The 21,235-nt window shown below is 31.8% G+C and overlaps 1 protein-coding gene across 1 annotated transcript; it reads right to left on the reverse strand.

Annotated features, from left to right (window-relative positions):
• Positions 1-11,800: 11,800 nt before the first annotated feature.
• Positions 11,801-20,124, reverse strand: LOC106760264 (casein kinase 1-like protein 1). Its single transcript, XM_022780220.1, has 7 exons — positions 19,415-20,124; positions 19,264-19,334; positions 18,873-18,957; positions 18,610-18,777; positions 15,018-15,156; positions 13,488-13,576; positions 11,801-11,860 (listed from the first exon to the last, which is right to left on the reverse strand). The coding sequence occupies exons 1-7, from the start codon at positions 19,439-19,441 to the stop codon at positions 11,801-11,803; spliced, it is 639 nt and encodes a 212-aa protein (XP_022635941.1). The 5' UTR covers positions 19,442-20,124.
• Between the last annotated feature and the right edge of the window lie 1,111 nt (positions 20,125-21,235).

Below are 21,235 nucleotides of genomic sequence, written 5' to 3' on the forward strand. Positions count from 1 at the left end.
ACAGGAGCTTATATGTTGTACAGTCTAGAGAAGAAACAAATTATTGTCAGTAGAGATGTGATAGTGGATGAAGGTGCCACATTTGATTGGAAGAAGACTGAGGCAGATGAGAAATCAGGATCAGTGCCTAACTGGTTAGAAGACAGAAACTCTGGTGTTGAACAGGCTGCTACTAATGATGAAGCTAATAGTAGAAGATCTCAAAGAGTAAGATTTCCCTCTACTAGACTCGTAGACCATGAGGTGTTTGCAGATAGTGATATAGCAGATTTTGGTGATCATGTCCACCTTGCTTTCTTGGTTGATGCAAAAAAACTCTTACTTGAAGGCAAGAAGTTGTTGTAAAGGAGTGGGAAGAAGCAATGATGTGAGCTGAAGGCAATTAAGAAGAACATAACCTGGGAGATGGTAGAGCTACCTCAACACAAACAACCCATTAAGGTAATTTAAAACCAAGTACAAACCGAATGGAGGTATAGCAAAGCTTAAAGCTAGATTGGTTGCAAAGGGTTTTTTGCATAAACCTGGAGTTGACTTCACTGTGTCTTTCACCAATTGCAAGACTTGAAACAGTACGATTAGTGGTAGTAGTGGCCAGTTTTAAGAGCTGGAAAATTTGTATAATAGATGTGAAATCAATGTTTCTGAATGGTCCACTAGAGGATGAGTTTATGTGAGACAACTCCCTGGATTTGAGAAGAAAGGCAAAGAATATAAGGTATATAGGCTGAATAAAGCCTTATATGGGTTTAGACAAGCACCTCGGGCCTGGAACAACCACATTAATGTGTTGCTTCTCAGATTGGGATTCCAGAAATGTTCTGTGGAGTTTGGAGTATATGTGAAGTCAGTTGGACAACAAAGTACTTTGTTGATTTGCTTGTATGTAGATGATCTTCTTGTGACTGGAAACTCTGAAGGTGAAATTGAAGAGTTCAAAAGGAGAATGAAAGAAGAGTATGATATGACTGATCTCGGTAACTTGAGTTACTTTCTTGGGCTGGAGTTTGTGTAGACAACGAATGGAGTGTTCCTTCATCAAAGAAGATACATTAACGAGGTTTTGAAAAGATTCAATATGAAAGACTACAACAACACCTCAATTCCAGTCATGGAAAATCTAAAACTGTCTAATCAGGAAGATGAGAGGTGGATGCAACTTTGTTTAAGCAAATAGTAGGATCACTCAGGTACATTTGTAATAGCAGACTTGACATTAGCTATGGAGTTAGGCTGGTGAGTAAATTCATGAGTGATCCAAGGCAGTCTCACTTTGCAACCCAAACACATTGCGCTTCTTAAAAGGGACACCAAGCTTCAGTCTTTTCTTCCTTAAGAAGTCTGACAGCATAAATGGAGTATTGAGGCATGGTTTGATTCAGATTGGTGTGGTGACAAGGTAGATAGAAAGAACACATAAGGTTACTTGTTAAAGTACATGGGAGCACTAATTTCTTAGTGTTCTAAGAAGCAAAACGTGGTTGCTCTTTCCTCATGTGAAACTGAGTATATTGCCTCTGTAGAAACAACATGTTAATGTGTGTGGTTGGAGACAATCCTTGATGAATTGAAGCTTGAGTATAGAAGACCAATGCAACTTTTAGTAGACAATAAATCTACTATTAGTTTGTCAAAGAATCCAGTTTTCCATGGAAGGAGCAAGCACATAGAAACTAAGTTTCACTTCTTGAGAGATGAAGTCAGCAAATGGAGATTAGAGTTAATACATTGCTCTACAAAAGAGAAAATTGTTGATATATTTACCAAAGCTTTGAGGAAAAACATATTTGTAATGTTGAGGGAATCACTTGATGTTAAATCTTTAGAGAATTTAGTTTAAGAAGGGTGTGTTGAGATTAAACTAAACTCTCAATTGTAATAACTGTCTTATGACAGTTAGTTTTCTTACTTCACTGCTACATATACTATTCATAAATTCTTTCTTTAGTTAATAAGAAACTACCTCGCTTTCCCTCCCTCTCTTTCTATACACTATTTTACTTTCCTTGTGCATAATTCCATCAAGCACATTGAGCTAACATGGTCTATTCGTGTGTTTTTGTAGTAAAAAACATCCATGTGTTTTTAGAGTAACTTATCAAATCCATTTCAAACTCTTTAAATGGAATTTTGTATCTTAATTGCTAGATTATCCTTACATTTCAAAATTAGAAGAGTAAGCTTCTTGATAACATAATCTATATTTCCCAAATAAGTCTAATTGAATGCAATTTTTATAAGTTTATAAGTGTAAAATATTTAAATTGGTCAGGAAACCATTGATCCAAGATTTCAAATTTAAGCAATAAAAAATTTAAAATTAACTACGACAATTTGTACACTACCTAATGAGTTTGAAATGCCTACATAATATAAAACAAGACCTTATTCTTTTTCTTCTCTGTGTATCCTCAATAGAAAAAAAAAAGTAGAAATGTAAAGTTATTTAAAAAAAAAAACTCTTACATTCTATATATAGCTTTCTATTAAGAATAAATAAACACAAAAGAAAAATTATTATACAAAACACAAATAGAAATAATAAAATATATAGAGGCTTAATAGCACTAATGGTCCATATTTTCGTCACGTGCGTTCGTTTTGGTCCTCATATTTTTTTTTGTTCAATGTTGTCCTAAAGAATGTAAATTTCGTTCAATTTGGACCTTTTTGCAAACACCGTTTAAATCGTTAACGGCAGACAGTCCAGCTGTGCAGAACAGTGTTGATGTGGCATTTAACTGCCCACATGGAGTCCTTCAGCCATATTGAGGTGGATTTTGAAAGAAATGTGATTTATTTAACGGAACCCAATTTTTGACGAGGGTGAAGAGTGAAATTGGGGTTAGGGTTTCGCGGTTTGCCAATCTTGTTCGCAATCTTGGTGGTTGATGAGTGATGAAGGTTGAAAAACAATGATTTTCATATGTCAATTTGGACCAAATTACACCCTTTACTACTCGGAATGAGCTTAGAATCAAGCAAAACTCAATAAATGAGTCTGGAGAGAGTCAAAAGTTGTTTTTAGCGATTTTATGCTTATTTAGCATTGTTTTGCAGCTAATTTGAGAAAAGTAAGAATGGAGTTGAAGATACAGGTCGTTGACTCAAGAAATGCGCAGAAAAATGAAGTTTTGAAGAGTCGACGTACCGCCCAGCGGCACACTTAAACCGCTGGGCAGTCCAGGACGAGGAGCCGACAGGGCATTTGACACTGAGGGAAACCGCCGGGCGGTGGCGGCAGGTTATGGGAAACTGTCGGACGACACACTTAAACCGCCCGGCGTTGGCTCGCTGGACTTGGGCCTGATTTTGACGCGCTCCTCACCTATATATACCCCTACTACGAATTCAGAGTCATTCTTTTGACAGGGGAGAACGGCCAGACCTAATTTTGCTCTCTGGAGAGGATCTCTTGGATGCTTAGGCTCCTTTTCATCTTTTCTAGGGTTTGCTCTTCCATTCTTATTCCATTTTTCATCTAGTTTCACCATGTCTATGGTGAACTAAACCCTATTGTTGTTGGGGAAAACAATGTAATCTTTTGATGCTCTCTCTTATTAAAACTATTGAATATTTATATGGTCTCTATATGTTTTGATTGATTATTGTTGGGTTATCATCTGTGCTTAAGGCCTTTATCGTTTAACTCATTCGGTATATTGATATTTGTCGTTATTGATATGGGGACGTACAGTAATGACATGAACTGGTGAGTAATCTCTTGATTTTGCAATACCACCTAGGGATAGGGGTAGGACGATCGATTGCGCTAACTTCTGTTTATAATGCGGTATTAATTACTAGGGGAGGCTAGGGATAGTAAGCCAGTAGTTAATATTAGGCCCTTTTCGCCGAGGGATCGGGTTAAGAGGAGGCTAAGAAAGTCGCATAACAATTGAATCAATCTAATATTCAAGGGTAGTATGTAAGAGAAAGCGGAATAGATGAAATTGTTAGTACCCAACAACATCCATTCATCCATTATTTTCGTTTGTCAATTGAATCAACCTTTATTTTGCATGTTAATATTTTTGCTCTCAAACCCAATTTATAAATTTTAATTTCTTAAGTCTTATTATTTTAATTCACGCGAACGAGGAAGCCATACGAGTCTCTTGGGAAACAATACTTGGTCTTACCATTTATATTACTTGTACGATTTTGTACACTTGTCAATTTGTCAACAAGTTTTTGGCGCCATTGCCAGGGACTCGAGGTTTATTTTTCTAGTAGTGTGGATTGATTGAATTTGACTTGATTTTATGTTCATTTTTATTTTTATTTAAATAAATGTTTTCTAGGGTTTTGTGCCTAACGTTTACAGACTGCAGTTTAAACAAGAACTTGATTATATGGGCACTCAATTCTTCCAAAAGGATTTCAACCACTGTGGGGATATATTTTCAAATATATATCGAAACCACTTAGGGCATCAGTCCTCCTCACGAAAAGAAACTTTAGGGGAAGCTAAAGAACGTTTACAACAGGAATTATTCTCTGTACCAGAAGAAACGTTGGGGGAAGTCCAAAAATTTTTGCGGCAGTACGTAGTCTCTTGACCAAAAGAAACGTTGGGGGAAGCCCAACAACATTTACAACAAAAACAATCTCCTGTACACAAAGAAACATTGGGAGAAGCACAAGCACTTTTATTGCATGAACAACACTCTCATGCCCTGAAGGCATTGGGTATTATTAAGGTTGATATTGAAGTCAACCCTAAAGAAGAATGTCAAGCAGCTATCTTTGCATATGATAAGGTTCTTAATGAGGAAAAGAAAGAAGAAGAAGAGTTGGAGATGTTGGAAGAGAAAACAAAACTAGAAGAAGTTGTTGTTGAGAGAACTATAGAAGAGATAAAAATAAAAAGTTTGAATGAGAGTGAGAAGAAAGATGAGCTAGGAAAAGTCATGGTTGAGAAAAGAAAAAGAAAAAAAAAAGAAAAAAATTGAAAATAAAGAAAGGGAGGAGAAAGAAAAAGATAAGGTCAAGGAAAAAAAATTAAGAGAAAGAGGAAGAGAGGAAATAAAAGAAAATCATGTAAAGAACCATCTCCTCATAAAAAGAAAAACCCTAGGAAGGAAAATAGGGTTAAGCATTTCAAGGAGATCTTTGAGAGATTAGAGTTCAAGGCTCCTATGATTGATGCTTGGAAACATGTGCTTGGCGTAATCAATTTCTTGAAGAGGTTTAGCATAAAGAAGAAGAAGAAAAAAATACCGAGCACTAAGGAGTTTGACACCTACTGATGGGTGTTTGGGGAGACTTTCTAATTTGCTAGTTCATTATTTGAATTTTTGTTTGTTTTCTGTTTNTCAAATTCTGTTTATTACATTCTGTGTGTGCACATGCATTTGAGTGAGGAAAATCTTGTGTTTGGAAAATCTAGGGCATAGATCAGGGGTCACCAAGGGATACCACAAAGAGGCAAACAAGAAAAAGGGGAAGGAAAATTTTAAGCCATCGTCGGGCGGTACCACTTTGCCGCTGGGCGGTGGCGGCGGACAACAAAACCCGAGCTCTTTAAAAGCTGGGTATTTTCAGAACTTCCTCACTTTTTCTTGCCCCTTTGAGTGTCGCCAGGCGGTCTCCTTGCTTCCTTGCTCCAGATTTGCACTTCCTAGAGGGTTTTAGAGNGATTTNTATACACTTTCTCAACACCCATTCACAAAAANGGTTTTGTTCTTGCTCATTTTTGGGTTTTTCTTGGTGGGAGTGTGTATTTTGAGTTTTCCATCATCTATTGAAGCAATTGTTGCTAGCATTCATTTCTCCACTCAAGTAAGTTGTAAAATTTCAATTGTTAAGTTCTTGATTTTGAAAATTTTGATGAGCATGTTTAGAACTTAGGTAATTTAGGGTTTTGAGATTCTTTGCATAAATTGTTGGATTGGGAACTGTTTTGGTACAATTAAACTGTTTGGAATCAAATTGCATGTTAGGGATTAGTAGTTGAGTGGAGAGTAGGTGTGTTTTGTGGAAAAATTTTGAAAACCCCCTTACCGTCGGGCGGTATTCAAGCTGGATGCATACCGCCGGGCGGTAAGCCTCTATATAAATGTAATAAGTAAGATATACAATAATAAGTATCATATAAATGTATTTGTGAATAGTAAGATATACAATAATATATATATATATATATATATATATATATATATATATATATATNATATATATATATATATATATATATATATAAAAGAATAATTAAATAATTAAAATATTATATTCACCTGGGCATATGTCTGAAATTTTTTAATAAAATAATATAATTAATATTATATATATATATATATATATATATATATATAAATTATATATTATTATATAAATAAAGAAATGAAAATAATACTTACATGATTATATTATTATATTTTAACATATTTAATATAAGATTTTTTAATATTAAAATGTATAATAATAATAATAATAATTAAATAGGTGTGTGATTATGAGTTTAAAAAATTGTTTTAGATTAGATAAATGAATAATTGAAATGAATATTTATTATAATTAAAAATTAAATCTTATTGAAATATAATACCTATACCATAGGTTGAATATAAAGATGAGTATAATTGTTGAAATGCAATAAGTATCATATAAATGTATTTGTGAATAGTAAGATATACAATAATATATATATATATATATATATATATATATATATATATATATATATATTATTGTATATCTTACTATTCACAAATACATTTATATGATACTTATTGCATTTCAACAATTATACTCATCTTTATATTCAACCTATGGTATAGGTATTATATTTCAATAAGATTTAATTTTTAATTATAATAAATATTCATTTCAATTATTCATTTATCTAATCTAAAACAATTTTTTAAACTCATAATCACACACCTATTTAATTATTATTATTATTATTATACATTTTAATATTAAAAAATCTTATATTAAATATGTTAAAATATAATAATATAATCATGTAAGTATTATTTTCATTTCTTTATTTATATAATAATATATAATTTATATATATATATATATATATATATATATATAATATTAATTATATTATTTTATTAAAAAATTTCAGACATATGCCCAGGTGAATATAATATTTTAATTATTTAATTATTCTTTTATATATATATATATATATATATATATATTTAAAAATCCATTTTAAATTTATTATTATTCAAGATTATAAATTAAAAAAAAAAAAAGACGACAGAAAAAGCCTGTGCATACGCACAGTAAAGAGAGTAATAAACACTTAAAATTATTATGTTTTGTCATTTTGAAGAATATTTATCTCTTGGAGTGAATACCAGGACGTAGTAATTTTTCCTCCTTGCATGTTACTACTATTAATCTATATATAAAATTTACTAGGTATATGTTTTCTAGATTATAATATGATTAAGTGTTAACATAACATAGAGACATGTACATGTGTATAGTACACAGATTATAACTATTCAGGAGACATGATTTGAAACGTGGAAAACTGACCTGAAATTTGAATTCCTAAATATCTGTTTCTATAATATCATAAGAAAAAGAAACTGTAAGGATTGAGAAAATTTGACCATGAGGGAGAGACATACGTGTCAGCTTGTGAGTGGGAGAATAATAATAAAACCAAAAATTAAAAAAAAATAAAAATAAAAATAAAACATAAAACAAGTCACTTCCAAATTCATTTTTCAGAACCATGAAAACTTTCTCAAAAACTAACTTCCTCCTTCTTCGCTTCCTTCCATTTTATTGTCACCAATTTCCTTCACTGATCCAATCTGTTCCAACAACAGAAAACAACTAGGAGCTCCAGTGTTTCAAGCTTCAACACCATCAATTCATCGTCTTGTTCTTTGACCGGTAAGTTCATCTTCTTCCTCTATGCTTCTTAAATTGGGGACTCATGCATCAATTTCAGATTGCATGTTTTCTTGACACCATTTTTCTTCAATTTCCCTTCAATTCCAGTTTTTTTTAAAACTGTTCTGATCACAAAATTGTGATCCTTAGGGTTGGGACAGAATTCTGAAAAAAAAAATTGGGGAACCTTGGTAGCAAGCTTTGAGCTGTTCTGTACAAAGCCAGGTAAGGGAAGCTTGATTCTTCTAAGTTCGGTTGTTTAGTGATAGATTATTATCTCTAGGTGTAGGAAAATTTGTTGAATTGAAATGCATGTGTGAGTTTGTATGACATTTTTTAGTTCTTGCTTGTATCAATGAAAACGTGTATTGAAATTTATATTATTGGTCTGTGATTGATGAGAACTGATAATAGATAAATTCTGAGTTGTATGATTGTGTACGTGTTGCGAATTTAAAGTCTTAAGAGCAGAATTCAGTTCTGCATATTTTCTGAAAAATGGTTAAGTTAGTTTTCAGCATTTGAGTTAAAACTAGGGAACTTGGGTAGTGAAATTTTAATTTAGGTGTTCAGGTATGAAATGGGTATTTGGGACAGTTTAGTTAAGTCACTTGTGACTTATAGACAATGCATAAATGGTCTAAAAAGGTGTCTAGGTAGTAGAATTAATATTTGATTCTTAAGTTCCTCATAATAGAGTTTTAGATCCAAATTTCATGCATATCTCTTAGAGTTTTGATTTAGGATGGTGTGTGAGACTTCAAACAAGTCAGATTCAACTTGTATTTCGAGTTAGGAGTGTCCAAAGTTCACCCAAAAGGCCTAAAACGAAACTTAGGGGGTAGAGTTGCTCAATTATGCAGAAAAATCTGCATAATTCACGCCGGGCGCCCAAAAAGGGCGCTGGGCGCCATTTCCTGCTGTTTTCTAGCAGAAATTCACGCTGGGCGCCCATAAATGGCGCTGGGCGCAGGTTTCTGCTGTTGCTTTTGTTTTTGACAGTTTGGGGGGTTCCGGACGTCCGTTTTGGACGTTCTTTAGGTCGTGTTGGGGGTTTTAGACCCTTCCGGAGCTGTTGGTGATGGTTTCGGAATCGTTTGAATTACTTAAGTATAGGTAATTATAGTTGATAAAGAAATTGGTATTAATAAATGGTGTTTCTGTGAAAATATGTAATGTATGACTTATTTCTAGCATTGTATAATTCTTTTTAGTATTGTATGAGTTAATTATGTAGGATTTGTATGGAATTGAATCAATCTAAACCCAAAATGACTGTGTATCAAATTAAACTAAGTTAACACCAAAACTTATAAAAACTTAAGAATCAAAGTGAGTGAAGAATANTATGGTATGAAGTGTGAATCAANGANTTAANTACATCTCTTGGTGAGATATAAGTTAAGTTTCTGGAATGAATATAGGTAGCTCAGTCTTGGGGGTTGCCCTTAAAGCTCTAATGACTATTCAATCTCACTTAGAGAAGATTAGTTCATGTGGTGAAGAGCAGTAGGGGGTCCTAGTCTTGGTTGTCTCCATTTTATATGGGTCAAGGTGAGTGATAACGTACTAACCTTGTGTGTGGTAGGGTGAAACCCATTGGCAATGGCTTTGCAAAGCAGTAGAGGCCACCACAAGTGCATAACCCGCCATAGCTCGATATTCATCCCGGGTCCGGACGAGTCTAAAACTAACACCACTTAATCAAACTAAAATCCACAACTTAATATCATTGTCCTTCCATGATTAGCTTGCTTGTATATTTACTTCTTTCTAATTGCTTGTATGCCTATTCTACTATGTTTAATTGTAATTGATTTGTTTTCATTTGAATTCTAGCTTACCCTTGCATGTGTGTTGTCTGTTTTGTTTGTGGTTGTTCCTTCTGCAATGATCATCCAATTATGGATGTGAGCAGAGGTAGGAGAGGCACCTTTGGAGCAGATCTTAGAGGACCCTGATGTTCCAGTCACTGCTGATGTTGTAGAGTAGTGTAGCTCAGTTATTTTGTTGTATANAGATCTTAGAGGACCCTGATGTTCCAGTCACTGCTGATGTTGTAGAGTAGTGTAGCTCAGTTATTTTGTTGTATATATAACTTAGTTTCCTTTACTCTTTTCTTCTTTTGAAAGACTCTATGCCATATGTAGAGCTTTACTATCTTATTTTATTTTGGATGACTGTATATCATATACACTTCATCTGCTATCACTTTTAACTGTTTTACTTTATTACGCATGTTGCATTCCACTTGATATGAAATTATACACATATTTTTGGGATGTTACAGAAACTCTTGAACATAAATTGGAAAATAATCTTTTATACTGTGTAAATAAATGTATAAAATATTTAATAAAAACCTTTCATTTTTAAATGTGAAATAATGAAAAAATCATATGACTTTATTTAGAAAAATAAATAGATAAATATTAATATATTTATTGTTATCAACATTTTCAGCTAATATGCTAATAAAACAATTTGATATATGATATTAATTAACTATTTAATTAATACGAGTATACTAAATTATTTTCTTTTAAAAGTATCTAACAAACAAGTTAATATGAATGTTTTAAATTATTTTTTTAAAAGAGGTATGTATGAAATAAGTAAGTTTTAGTAATAATAATTTCTTCCACATTTAACGAGGATAACATCTAAAAGATGAAATATAATTAAGACTGTTTTTGTGTGAAAAATATTATTTACACATCTAAAATATTCAATAAGGTTTAAAAGAAATTGTTTTTAAATAAATATTGTATTTTCTTTTAGAGAAGAAATTGTTATGTTTTTTTAGATATTGAGTTTGAGAATAAGAATAAGAGAAATAATCAGTGTTAACTTCATATTCGATTTATATAGTTATCTTAGATGAAACAAGTTTGTCACTTTTAAGTTCTTAATTTCTATAAAAACAAACTCAAAATTCTCAAGAACATGTATTTCATGAGTCAGTATCCTTGTGGAGATCCATGAGAGAAAGGAGAAATGTCTTTCCAAATGATTGTATAGTATTTCTCCAAAAAAATGAGAAAGTTCAGTGTATGATGAAAGATGATCCTATTACCATTCATCAAGCTATGCAAGATCCTAATTTAAAAAAATAAATTGAAGCACTGAATAAAAAGTATAATTCCATGCAAGACAAAGGTTTAGGAACTTGCCCACCAGAATGTGTAAAGCCCATTGGATGCAAGTGGATATTCAAAACCAAGAGGGATTTTAAAGGTAATATGAAGAAGTATAAGCACGTCTTGTAGCAAAGGGCTATACTCAAAAGAAAGGGATTGATTTCAAAGAGACTTTCTCTCTAGTTTCATCAAAAGACTCTTTTAGAACAATCATGACTCTTGTTACATATTATGATTTGGAGCTCCTTCAAATGGATGTCAAGACGACGTTTCTCAATGGCAACATTAATGAGATGACTTATATGGTGCACCCAAAATATGGTTTGCAAACTGACAAAATCCATTTATGGGCTAAAATAACCATCTTGTCAATGGTACCAAAAATTTCATCAAGTAATTATCTCATTTGGTTTCGAGATAAATGTGGTCGATGATTGTGTGTATCACATGTTCAATGGGAGCATGTATATCTTTCTGGTCTTATATGTTGATAACATACCACTTGCTACTAACAATATAGACATGTTGCACGAAACCAAGAGATTTCGATCTACAAAATTTGAAATGAAAGATCTTAGTGATGCCTCCTTTGTATTAGGAATTCAGATACATCGAGATTGATCTTGAGGTATTATAGGTTTATCACAGAGGAATTACGTCGATAAGATGCTTAAAAGGTTTAGTATGCGGGATTGTAAAGCAGGAGATACTCTAGTCGCTAAGGGAGACCAGTTCAGACTCAATCAATATCCAAAAGAAAATCTAGAAATTTAGGAAATGCAGAAGATTCCCTATGCTTCAGCAGTAGGGAGTTTGAATAATGCCCAAGTATCTACCCATCCAGATATAGCCTACATAGTTAGGGTTTTAGGCAGATATTTAAGCAATCCAGGAATGAATCATTGGAAAGCAACAAAAAGAGTTATGAGGTATTTACAAAGAATAAAGGATTATATGCTCACGTACATGAGTTCAGACCAATTAGAGATCACTGGATATTCTGATTCATGTAGGATGCCAAGATAGTTTGAGATCCACTTCGGGTTACATTTTTATGCTGGCTAGTGGTGTAACTTTCGAAAGTCGATTAAGACTTCACCAACTTTCGAATATCAGTTAACATTTTGCCGACATTTGAAATACGTTTCAAGATATTTTATCATCCCTTCTTCTCGATCTCTCTACGCATCACTCAATACCAACAATCAACATATAATACGATGAATACGATTTTTTGCACGAGGAAGACGAATTGTTGCACCACCAACAAGACACTACAAACAATGATAACCACCAACAACCATTGCAACGATGTTTCAGGCACCAACAAAAATTGGAGGTTGAGGAAGAACGAGGCAAAGGAGAAGGCCAAGAACTCACGATGGAAGAAGAATAAGGCATGGAGGTGGAGGCTATTGCACTAGGATTTTTTTAATAAATAGAATATGAGAGAAAAGAATACGAGAGAATAAAAGTGGTCAAATATTCCTCATAAGGACAAATCTACTATTATTTGAAAAATTGGGTGTGCAGAAAGAAAAGAATGAGATGTAGGAGAAGTACTCTATAAGACTAAAACTTGGAGTACTAGAAAATAAACTCCCGAGAACTTGAAATATTAGAAAACAAACTCTTCTTTTACTTTGTTAAACCCCTTAATATTTTGACAACCAAATATCTTTTTGAAATTGGTGTAAATCTATTTCTTGATTAACATAAGTTGGCCTAATGGCTATCTACAATTAGAGTTTTCAACTTAACCCATGGTCCGTGGGTCAGTCCTAACTCATTCTTAAAAAGCTCCCTTTTAGAAAGCCCCTCTAGTTGGGTAAAAAAAAGCCTTAAGCCCTAGAGCCCCTTCTTAAGTGAGTTAAGGTCAGTGTTAAAGTGGGTTTAGCCCTAACCCTACAAAAGTTTGTATTCCCTATATTTGCAAGAATGATTAATTTTTTTTTCTATTTATTTGATTTCTATGTTTTTTAAAAGTATTTAATGATCTCCTTTTGTTATTGTTTAGATACTATTTTGATACAACGTTTTACAAGAAAATATGTTTGACCAAATTTATCAGAAATGCCTTCTCATCAAAGAAGTGAAATTTTAACTTTTTTTAGTTAAAATTGTTAAACAAGATATGCCTTATATCTCAAACCAAGAGGAGGGTGAATTGGATTTTGCTTTAAAAAATTGATCTTTTCAAAAACTTTGTAAAATCTTTAGTTTTCTTGAAATCAATAGAACAACAAATGATGAATAAATAATAAAAGAGAAAAGGATAGAAAAGATTAACACATGCAATTTATACTGGTTTGGCCAAGTCTGCATCCAGTTTTCCTTCAACAACTTAAGTTGAAGAGAATCCACTATAATGATAGAGTTACAGGAATACAAAGATATCCCCTCTCAATGTACTTTTCACACCCACTCAAACTCAAATTCACTATAGTAAGCAAGAGGTGAGCACCCTTACACTCTTACCATACAGAGAACAATCACAACTCTCTTAACACCTTGAGAACAATCCCAGCTCACAATGAGAACACACTCGATTCTCTCCCCCGGCACACCTGCATAGGAACACAATCCACAAATTATAAATGATGAAACTGATCTTCTAAGTACACTCCAGTAATGCAAATTCAATTAGAACAATTCAACCTAGTTTCTTAATAGAATCTTGATGTGTAAAACCCAAATTTGATCCTTGATTCTTCAAGACACTTCTTGGACGCTCGTGTAATCAAAACTCAATGAAATAATTAGTTATGAAATTGATTACAATTGAATTGTTTTGAAATAGCGTGCAAGACAGTTATTTATAAGATTTTCTGAATCTTGACGCATTTGAATCGATTATAGAAGTTATGCAATTTGTTAAGCTTTTCCTTCTGCTTTAACAAATTTGCTTCAATTTTGATTTAATAGATTATACAGCGCATGCTATCGATTATACAATTCTCATAAGGCAGTAATAAATTCATTTTACCGTAAAAAACAGTTCAAGCTTTAAATGAAATTGATTTTGACATATGAAACATATTTAACCGATTATGAAACTTATGTAATCGGTTATGTCAACACTTAAGCAAACTTTCAAATCAATTTCCATTCTAAACAAATCAATACACTAATGAAACACATATTGGCATAACTTCGTATTTTAATCGATTATACAACTTATGTAATCAATTATTACACATTTATTTGTCCTGTTAAGCATACAAGTGATCTAGAGAGATCTAAAAGATTATATACATTGCTTAACTGATTATTTCTTCCAGAAATGATATGTTCAATATGTTTAATGCATGATTCATTTATAAACAATGAATTCATATATCAAGCACAAAAATATTAATGATAAAGCAATTGTTATGTCATTTGTTGTACAAGAACAAATAAAATCATTTTATTGTTCATCATAAAAAACATAGATTTGTAGGGTAAGTATAGCTCCCCTGTCAACAAAAATAACAATTTTAATAAAAAAGCAATATTAATCTTATTAAAATATATAATATGATACTAAATTTTTTTAATAAAAATATACACTGTTATGATGTTTTTAGAAAACCTATATAAATATTGTAAGCAATATTTTTCATAAGCAAATAAAACTTAGTTATACAACAATTAATAATGTCTAATAATTGTTTTTTAATCTATCAAACAATTGTCCAACACTCTTTGAAAGAAAAATAAAAAGGCACTAGAGTCTCAAATGGTCCTCATATTTGTAGAGAAATCTCAAATGGGTCCTCTTGTTTAAAGCAGTCTCAATTGGGTCCTAAATTTTGAAAAATTGTAACAATTAAGCCCTTTGCGTTAAGTGTTGACAGACGGTGTTAATAGATGCTGGCGTGTTTCACTATTAATATGCTGATGTGCATTATTTTATTATGTGAACTTTTTATTTATATTAAGGAATTTTGACATGGCAAAATTTAAATTGGTCTATGTTAAAATAATAGTTTTACACCTACTAACAAAGATCCAGCTCAGCGTTACCCGAAGTAAGGGGGTCTGAGAAAGGGAAGCAGAGGCCGTTGAGGGAGGCAAGGTGGCGGAGGAGGAGGAGGCGGGAGATGCAGTCGAGGAGGTCAGGGGAGGGAGGTTTGGAATTGGAATTGGAATGTTGAGGAAAGTTCTGAAGAAGGAATACAGAGATATGGAATGTTCTGTGTAAGGGATGGAAAGGGAGAAGGAAGAAAGGTTGGATGTGAAGGTTTAGTGAAGAGGTGAACAGTGATGATTGGTTGGAAGGAAGAAGAAGCATAATTGTCGCCATGTGGAAATCATGATTAAAACACATCACCCACTGAATTTAATACACAATGATACGTCCTCTAAACAAAATTACAGCTCATATATGTTAACTCGTCTCTCAACTTCTAACGAAAAGAACTTAATTATTACAATTTTTCAAAATTTAGAATCCAATTTAAACTATTTTCAATAAGAGGACCCACTTGAGATTTTTCTACAAATTATCATGCGAGGTTTTAAATCTATAATTTATAATTTATAAAGTAATCATTAAACATCCATATTCAATATTCAAAACTGGTGTTATCATTATAGCTGAAAATACCACTATCAACTCTTTTATCAATTTGTTAAAAAAAAGCATATTAGATTAAAAAAATTAAATAAAATATCTTCATTGAATAATTAAGCTAAGTGAATATTACTATACTTATACCTTATATAAACTTCAATTTTTTAAAATCAATCTCACTCAATTAATTAAATTAGAAGCCCACCTGAACATAAAAGAAAAATTGTAAATTAAATCTGATAGACATCTGTAATTGATTCTTAGCTCTTGTATTATGTTAACATGAATTTTGAGACACTTTTCGTATATTGGTAATAAACTATATTTAACAACCTATTTAAACAATAATACTATATTTAACTAATAAAATAAATATAAATAAAATTTTAAATCTGTTTATAAACTATATAGTGATAAATATAGGGTTTAATATGTTATAATTTTATAATATAATGATAATTTAATATGATGTAATTTAATTTATGTAATAGTCTAGTAGTTTAATATATTGTAAATTTTTGTATTCAAGTAAATATTTTTTCTAAAAAAAAAAATTATGGGTTAATCTGACCCAGAAAATTTTTATAAATATTTTGATCCTGTAAAAAATATTTGTATAAAAGATTTTTTGGTCTTATAAATTTGTCTGACGCCAATTATTATATGTTAGAACCAAACCATATAATATGAATCAAATTGACGGATTTATCTACAATGCAATCAATTATGGTACAACTTAATCATATATTTCAAACTTATTTAGGTTGTGAACGAAGATCCCACATCTTGAGGTATCAAATAACATATGTTAAAATATCCAACTATAACCCTTTTATCTAATCTATTTTATCATGTCATTACAATTTTATTCTAAATTATTTTAATAAATATATTAATAAGAAAAATTACTCATACATTATGTCAGTTTATATATAGTTACTGCATTCTTTTTGCTACCTCTTTGCATTAAGCACATTTTAATGTCTGCTAAATTTCACTATACACCACCAAAGCCCATTATTTAGCAATGGTAATTGGTTCTTTGCTTCTTGTACCCCACATATTACTCCCTGCACCACTAAAATTTCAATATGCACTTATTGTTTATAATATAAAGAATACTAAACCAAGGAGCACAATTTGCTACATAGCCTATGACTTTGCTAACTCTTATTTAGAATTTAACAAACTTGTGATATTCATTCTGATATGAATTGTTGAATTGGATATGTATTACTTAGTTAAAAATTATAGTACATCAAATTTTATTTATTTATTAAAGGCTTAATACCTCTCTTGGTCCTCGTATTTGTGTGAAAATCTCAGTTCGGTCCTCAAGTTTTGAACTGTCTCAATTGGGTCATAATTTTTGTAAAAATGCACACATTTTACCCCAATCGCTAACTGATCTCACTGTGCAACAATTATCTTCTGCTATTAGTGGAATAAATAGCTTAAAGGCTGGTGATGAACCTATAGGTTACCAAGTTGGTTCATTTGCAGAAAAGGCTGTGAGACTGATTGCACTGGTTACGCAAATTTTCGGGTGACTTTAATTTTTGAGCGACGAGATAATTTGTGTAAAATCCCTGATTCTCAGAGAGATGAATAAAATCCCTAATTCAAATAAACTAAATAATAGGCATTGTATCACGTGAAACACTGCTTATTTTAAAAAATAATTCATATAATTAAATAATACACGTCAACATGTCCTCTGGCTACCACGTCAGCTAAACTTAACGCCGTTTGAGATCAGTTAACGGTTGGGGTAAAATGTGTGCATTTTTACAAAAATTATGATCCAATTGAGACAGTTCAAAACTTGAGGACCGAACTGAGATTTTCACACAAATACAAGGACCAAGAAGGGATTAAGACAACACGTCAGCATACCACGTCAGCTAAACTTAACGCCGTTTGAGATCAATTAACGATTGGGGTAAAATGTGTGCATTTTTACAAAAATTATGACCCAAATGGGACAATTCAAAACTTTAGGATCGAACTGAGATTTTTACCCAAATACGAAGACCAAAAAGGTATTAAGCCTTTATTAAAAGTACAACTTATTTCACTATTCAAGAGCGTAACAATTACGATGTCTTTTAATTATAATTTTTATCCACCTATTATATTTTAGAAGACAATTAATACAACTTGTAACGAAAATAACAAAAGTAAATTTATATTTTGTATTGGCTCTTGTTACAAAATAAAAACACACAACTCTCTTTTGTTAATTTTTTTAGAAAACTTAACCAGAAAGATGTTTCTGTTAAGATTATATGAAAAAGTTTAGCACAACACGGACAACTTTCGATGGTGTATTTCAATTGATATAATTTATCCTTTTAATAGCAGTTAAATTAAATATGTATAAATTGGATTTTTTTTATTAATTCAAATTAATTACAAATTTAAATCTATTAACAGTAATTGAATTAATGGTTATTATTTAGGATGAATGGAGGGAAGTGTTTATTTAAAATAATCTTCATGTCATATTTAAGCTTTTTTTTTTCTTCTTTTCAAATCTTCAATTGATTACATATACTTGTTAAAGATATTTTAATGTTTAAATAAGTTGAATAATTACTTAATTATGATAATCAATTATCAGTCTCCTCTGTATTAAAATGATCGACGGAACAGTTTGAATGGTATGTATTTGTCGGTATCTATATCATTATTTTTAAAAAAGGCTTAATTATCTTTTAGTCTCCAAGTTGGGAGTTGAATTTCTGTTTGATACCCGCTTTTAAAAGTGATTTAATTTGGTCCCCAAGTTACTGATTTTGCTTTTAATAGGTCCCTTCCGTTAAGTAGCTTGCAACGGCGTTAATTTCACACTTACATGGCGATATTTTTCTTCTCTCTCTTCTGCTATTCCTGACACTTCTTTCTCTCTCTCTCTTCTCTCACCTCACCATTATAACATCATTATAACTACCTTTCTCACATTTTTCTCTCTCTTCTATTTATCTCTCTTACCATTATAAATGCCTCTCACCTTTTTCTCTCAGGCCTAAGAGACTATGCCTGAGCTCGAAGAAAGAGAAACAAAAGAACAAGGCTCAAACCTTCACGAATGAAAAGGTCACACATAAGTCTTTTCAAATAAGCATAATCTAGTTTGTCATCAAACCTCAGTGACAGACAGTAATGGAAGTATGAAGCAAATTCTGAGGGATAGCCATGATAGAGAGACTAACAAAAAAGCAATCCACAATCAGATATGATTTGGAACCAAAATATGGACATGTGATAGTAAACAAAAAACCTTCTTAACTACACAATCACACCTCAATAGAAGTAGAAACTTTCTTCTCACTAATCTTCTCGTACTTCTGCTTCTTAGTACCAGCTTTCAATCCCTGCCAAGGCAGACTGCATAACATCCAAATGAAAAAACAGTACGTGATAGAAATATAAAAAGTTAAATAACCAAGGAGAGAGGCTAATGACCTTCCTCTTAAAAGGTACATAAGAACATATCCAAGTGACTCTAAATCACATAAAAGGTTGCAAGGACACACATTGTATTGATAGTTGGAACATAAGCATTGAAGGTTCTCGTGCAAGCCGGATTAGCTTCACAACTTTCAATGAGATCAATTCAAAGCTTCTATTTTTTAACAAGAAATCTCACATAAATAGTTACCAATTTTATAAAGTCAGATAAATGTAAAGTACCTGTATGGGATATGCTGATGTGTAGATGTGTCTGTATATTTCTTAGCAAGGCCAAAGTCAATGATATACACCTTAAATGAGGCAGATGCGAAGATGATACATCAAATATATGACAAGATAAAGAATTAAAAAGCAACAATTGACTACATACTTGATTTGCACGCCTTCCTAAACCCATAAGGAAGTTGTCTGGTTTGATGTTGTGATGTAAAAAAGATTTGGAATGAACAAATTCAACTCGATTTATTTGTAAGCAGTTAAAAATGTATAAACAACATCACTTAAGGTGGGTCAGAATTAAGAAAGATGTCTCCGCAATAGGGAAAAACCTACCATCTGATCAGCAAGCATAAGAATAGTCAGAAATTGTCTCTCAAATAAAAATGGTCAACCAAAAACATTTAAGCTAAGTAAGCATCACAAACCAACAACAAATACAAATTTCACAAAAACAATTTCACCAAGAAGAGAGCCTACTTCCTCCTTGCAGAATTTTATACAGCTTCGATTCATACAACAGTTGAGGGTGCTTGGTTTTCACAGTTTCCTGAATCAAAAACCAAAATAAAATAGTAAAACATCACCCCGCACTCAATAATTTCAATCTTGCAGCAGAAAGAAACAAAAAACCTTAACTTCCAAGTACTTATCAACGATGCCCGTGTTAGAAAAAAAACTAAAACACAAAGGAAAAGATATTCGATATCCTATAACTCCAATTTCAACTCTATAATACAACGTCACTGAAATTCTCCAATTCCTAATTTCTGCAACTTCTTTATTTTCTCAGCACCAAATAGGAGTAGCAAAAAACAAAGACGTTAAACTTTTTTTTTTCAAATTAGGGTACGTCGTAGGTCCAAAAACTCACAAGCTTAATCGCAACCTCTTCATTCGTTTGAAGATTAGTTCCTGCGACAACACAAGCAAAATAAGCAAAACAAATTAAAGAAAATAGGAAAATTCGCAGTAAATAAGCAAAAAATGAAAAGCAAGTGGAAGCAGAGCACATCAAGATGCAAAGCATACTTTCTGTATTGGTTTAAAGGTCAGAATAGGTTGCGTTATGCTTCTTCAGCGAAAGGAAGCTAGTATACCAGCTTTCATATTCTTCATGATCTGACGTTTCCTTCATGCAGGGCTCTCCGGACTTGAAATAATAATAATACTATTATTATTATCATTGATTATTGAATCTGCAAATGCAATGCACCAGAAAAAAGATAGAAGGTCCATAGAATGATGTTATAATGGAGAGAGAGAAATAAAATAGAGAGAAATAGAAGAGAGAGAAAAAGGTGAGAGAGGTAATTATAATGATGTTATAATGGTGAGGTGAGAGAGAGAAACAGGAGAGAGAGAAAGAAGTGTCAGGAATAATAGAGGAGAGAGAAGAAAAATATCGCTACGTAAGTGTAAAGTTAACGTCGTTGCAAGCTACTTAACGGAAGAGACCTATTAAAAGCAAAATCAGTAACTTGGAAACCAAATTAAATCACTTTTAAAAGCGGGTATCAAACAAAAATTCAACTCCCAACTTGATAGAAAGGTAATTAAGCCTTTAAAAAAAGTTGATTTGATTACTATTAAAGAGTAACTTGTGCCATTATCCGTTCAATTATACTTTTAAAAAATAAAGAATGCAGTTAATTTGATTTCAAATATAAAGCAAAACTATATCATAATTACTTTATTTACGTTAGATTGTAATTTTTTATAAAGTAGATTTTATACTTAATTAAGCATTCAACATAAGTATTTTGCCACTGTACCCATGTGACTTTAAGCATTGTTATTCGAGTGTTTTTCCTGTACTCTTCATCCTTTTCTTCCTATGCATCCAACTTTTTTTTAATATTATCAAAATATTCTTTTCATATTTAATCAATTTATTTGACCAAAAGTAAAAGAAAATTACTTTTAATATGAATGAAAGTTCCTATTTTTCGTTTTCGTCTATAGTGTCTTGTTC

This window comes from Vigna radiata, chromosome 5, assembly GCF_000741045.1.
Source record: "Vigna radiata var. radiata cultivar VC1973A chromosome 5, Vradiata_ver6, whole genome shotgun sequence".
NCBI lineage: Eukaryota > Viridiplantae > Streptophyta > Magnoliopsida > Fabales > Fabaceae > Vigna > Vigna radiata.

Bases quoted from the DNA above. Each gene is read 5' to 3' on its own strand.
- LOC106760264 (XM_022780220.1), bottom strand. From the start codon at position 19,441: ATGGGTTTAGGAAGGCGTGCAAATCAA. The intron at 19,335-19,414 runs GTATGTAGTCAA...GCCTCATTTAAG, and splicing joins TAGGAAGGCGTGCAAATCAA to GTGTATATCATTGACTTTGG. The intron at 13,577-15,017 runs GTAACGCTGAGC...GTTCCTATGCAG, and splicing joins CTCAGACCCCCTTACTTCGG to GTGTGCCGGGGGAGAGAATC.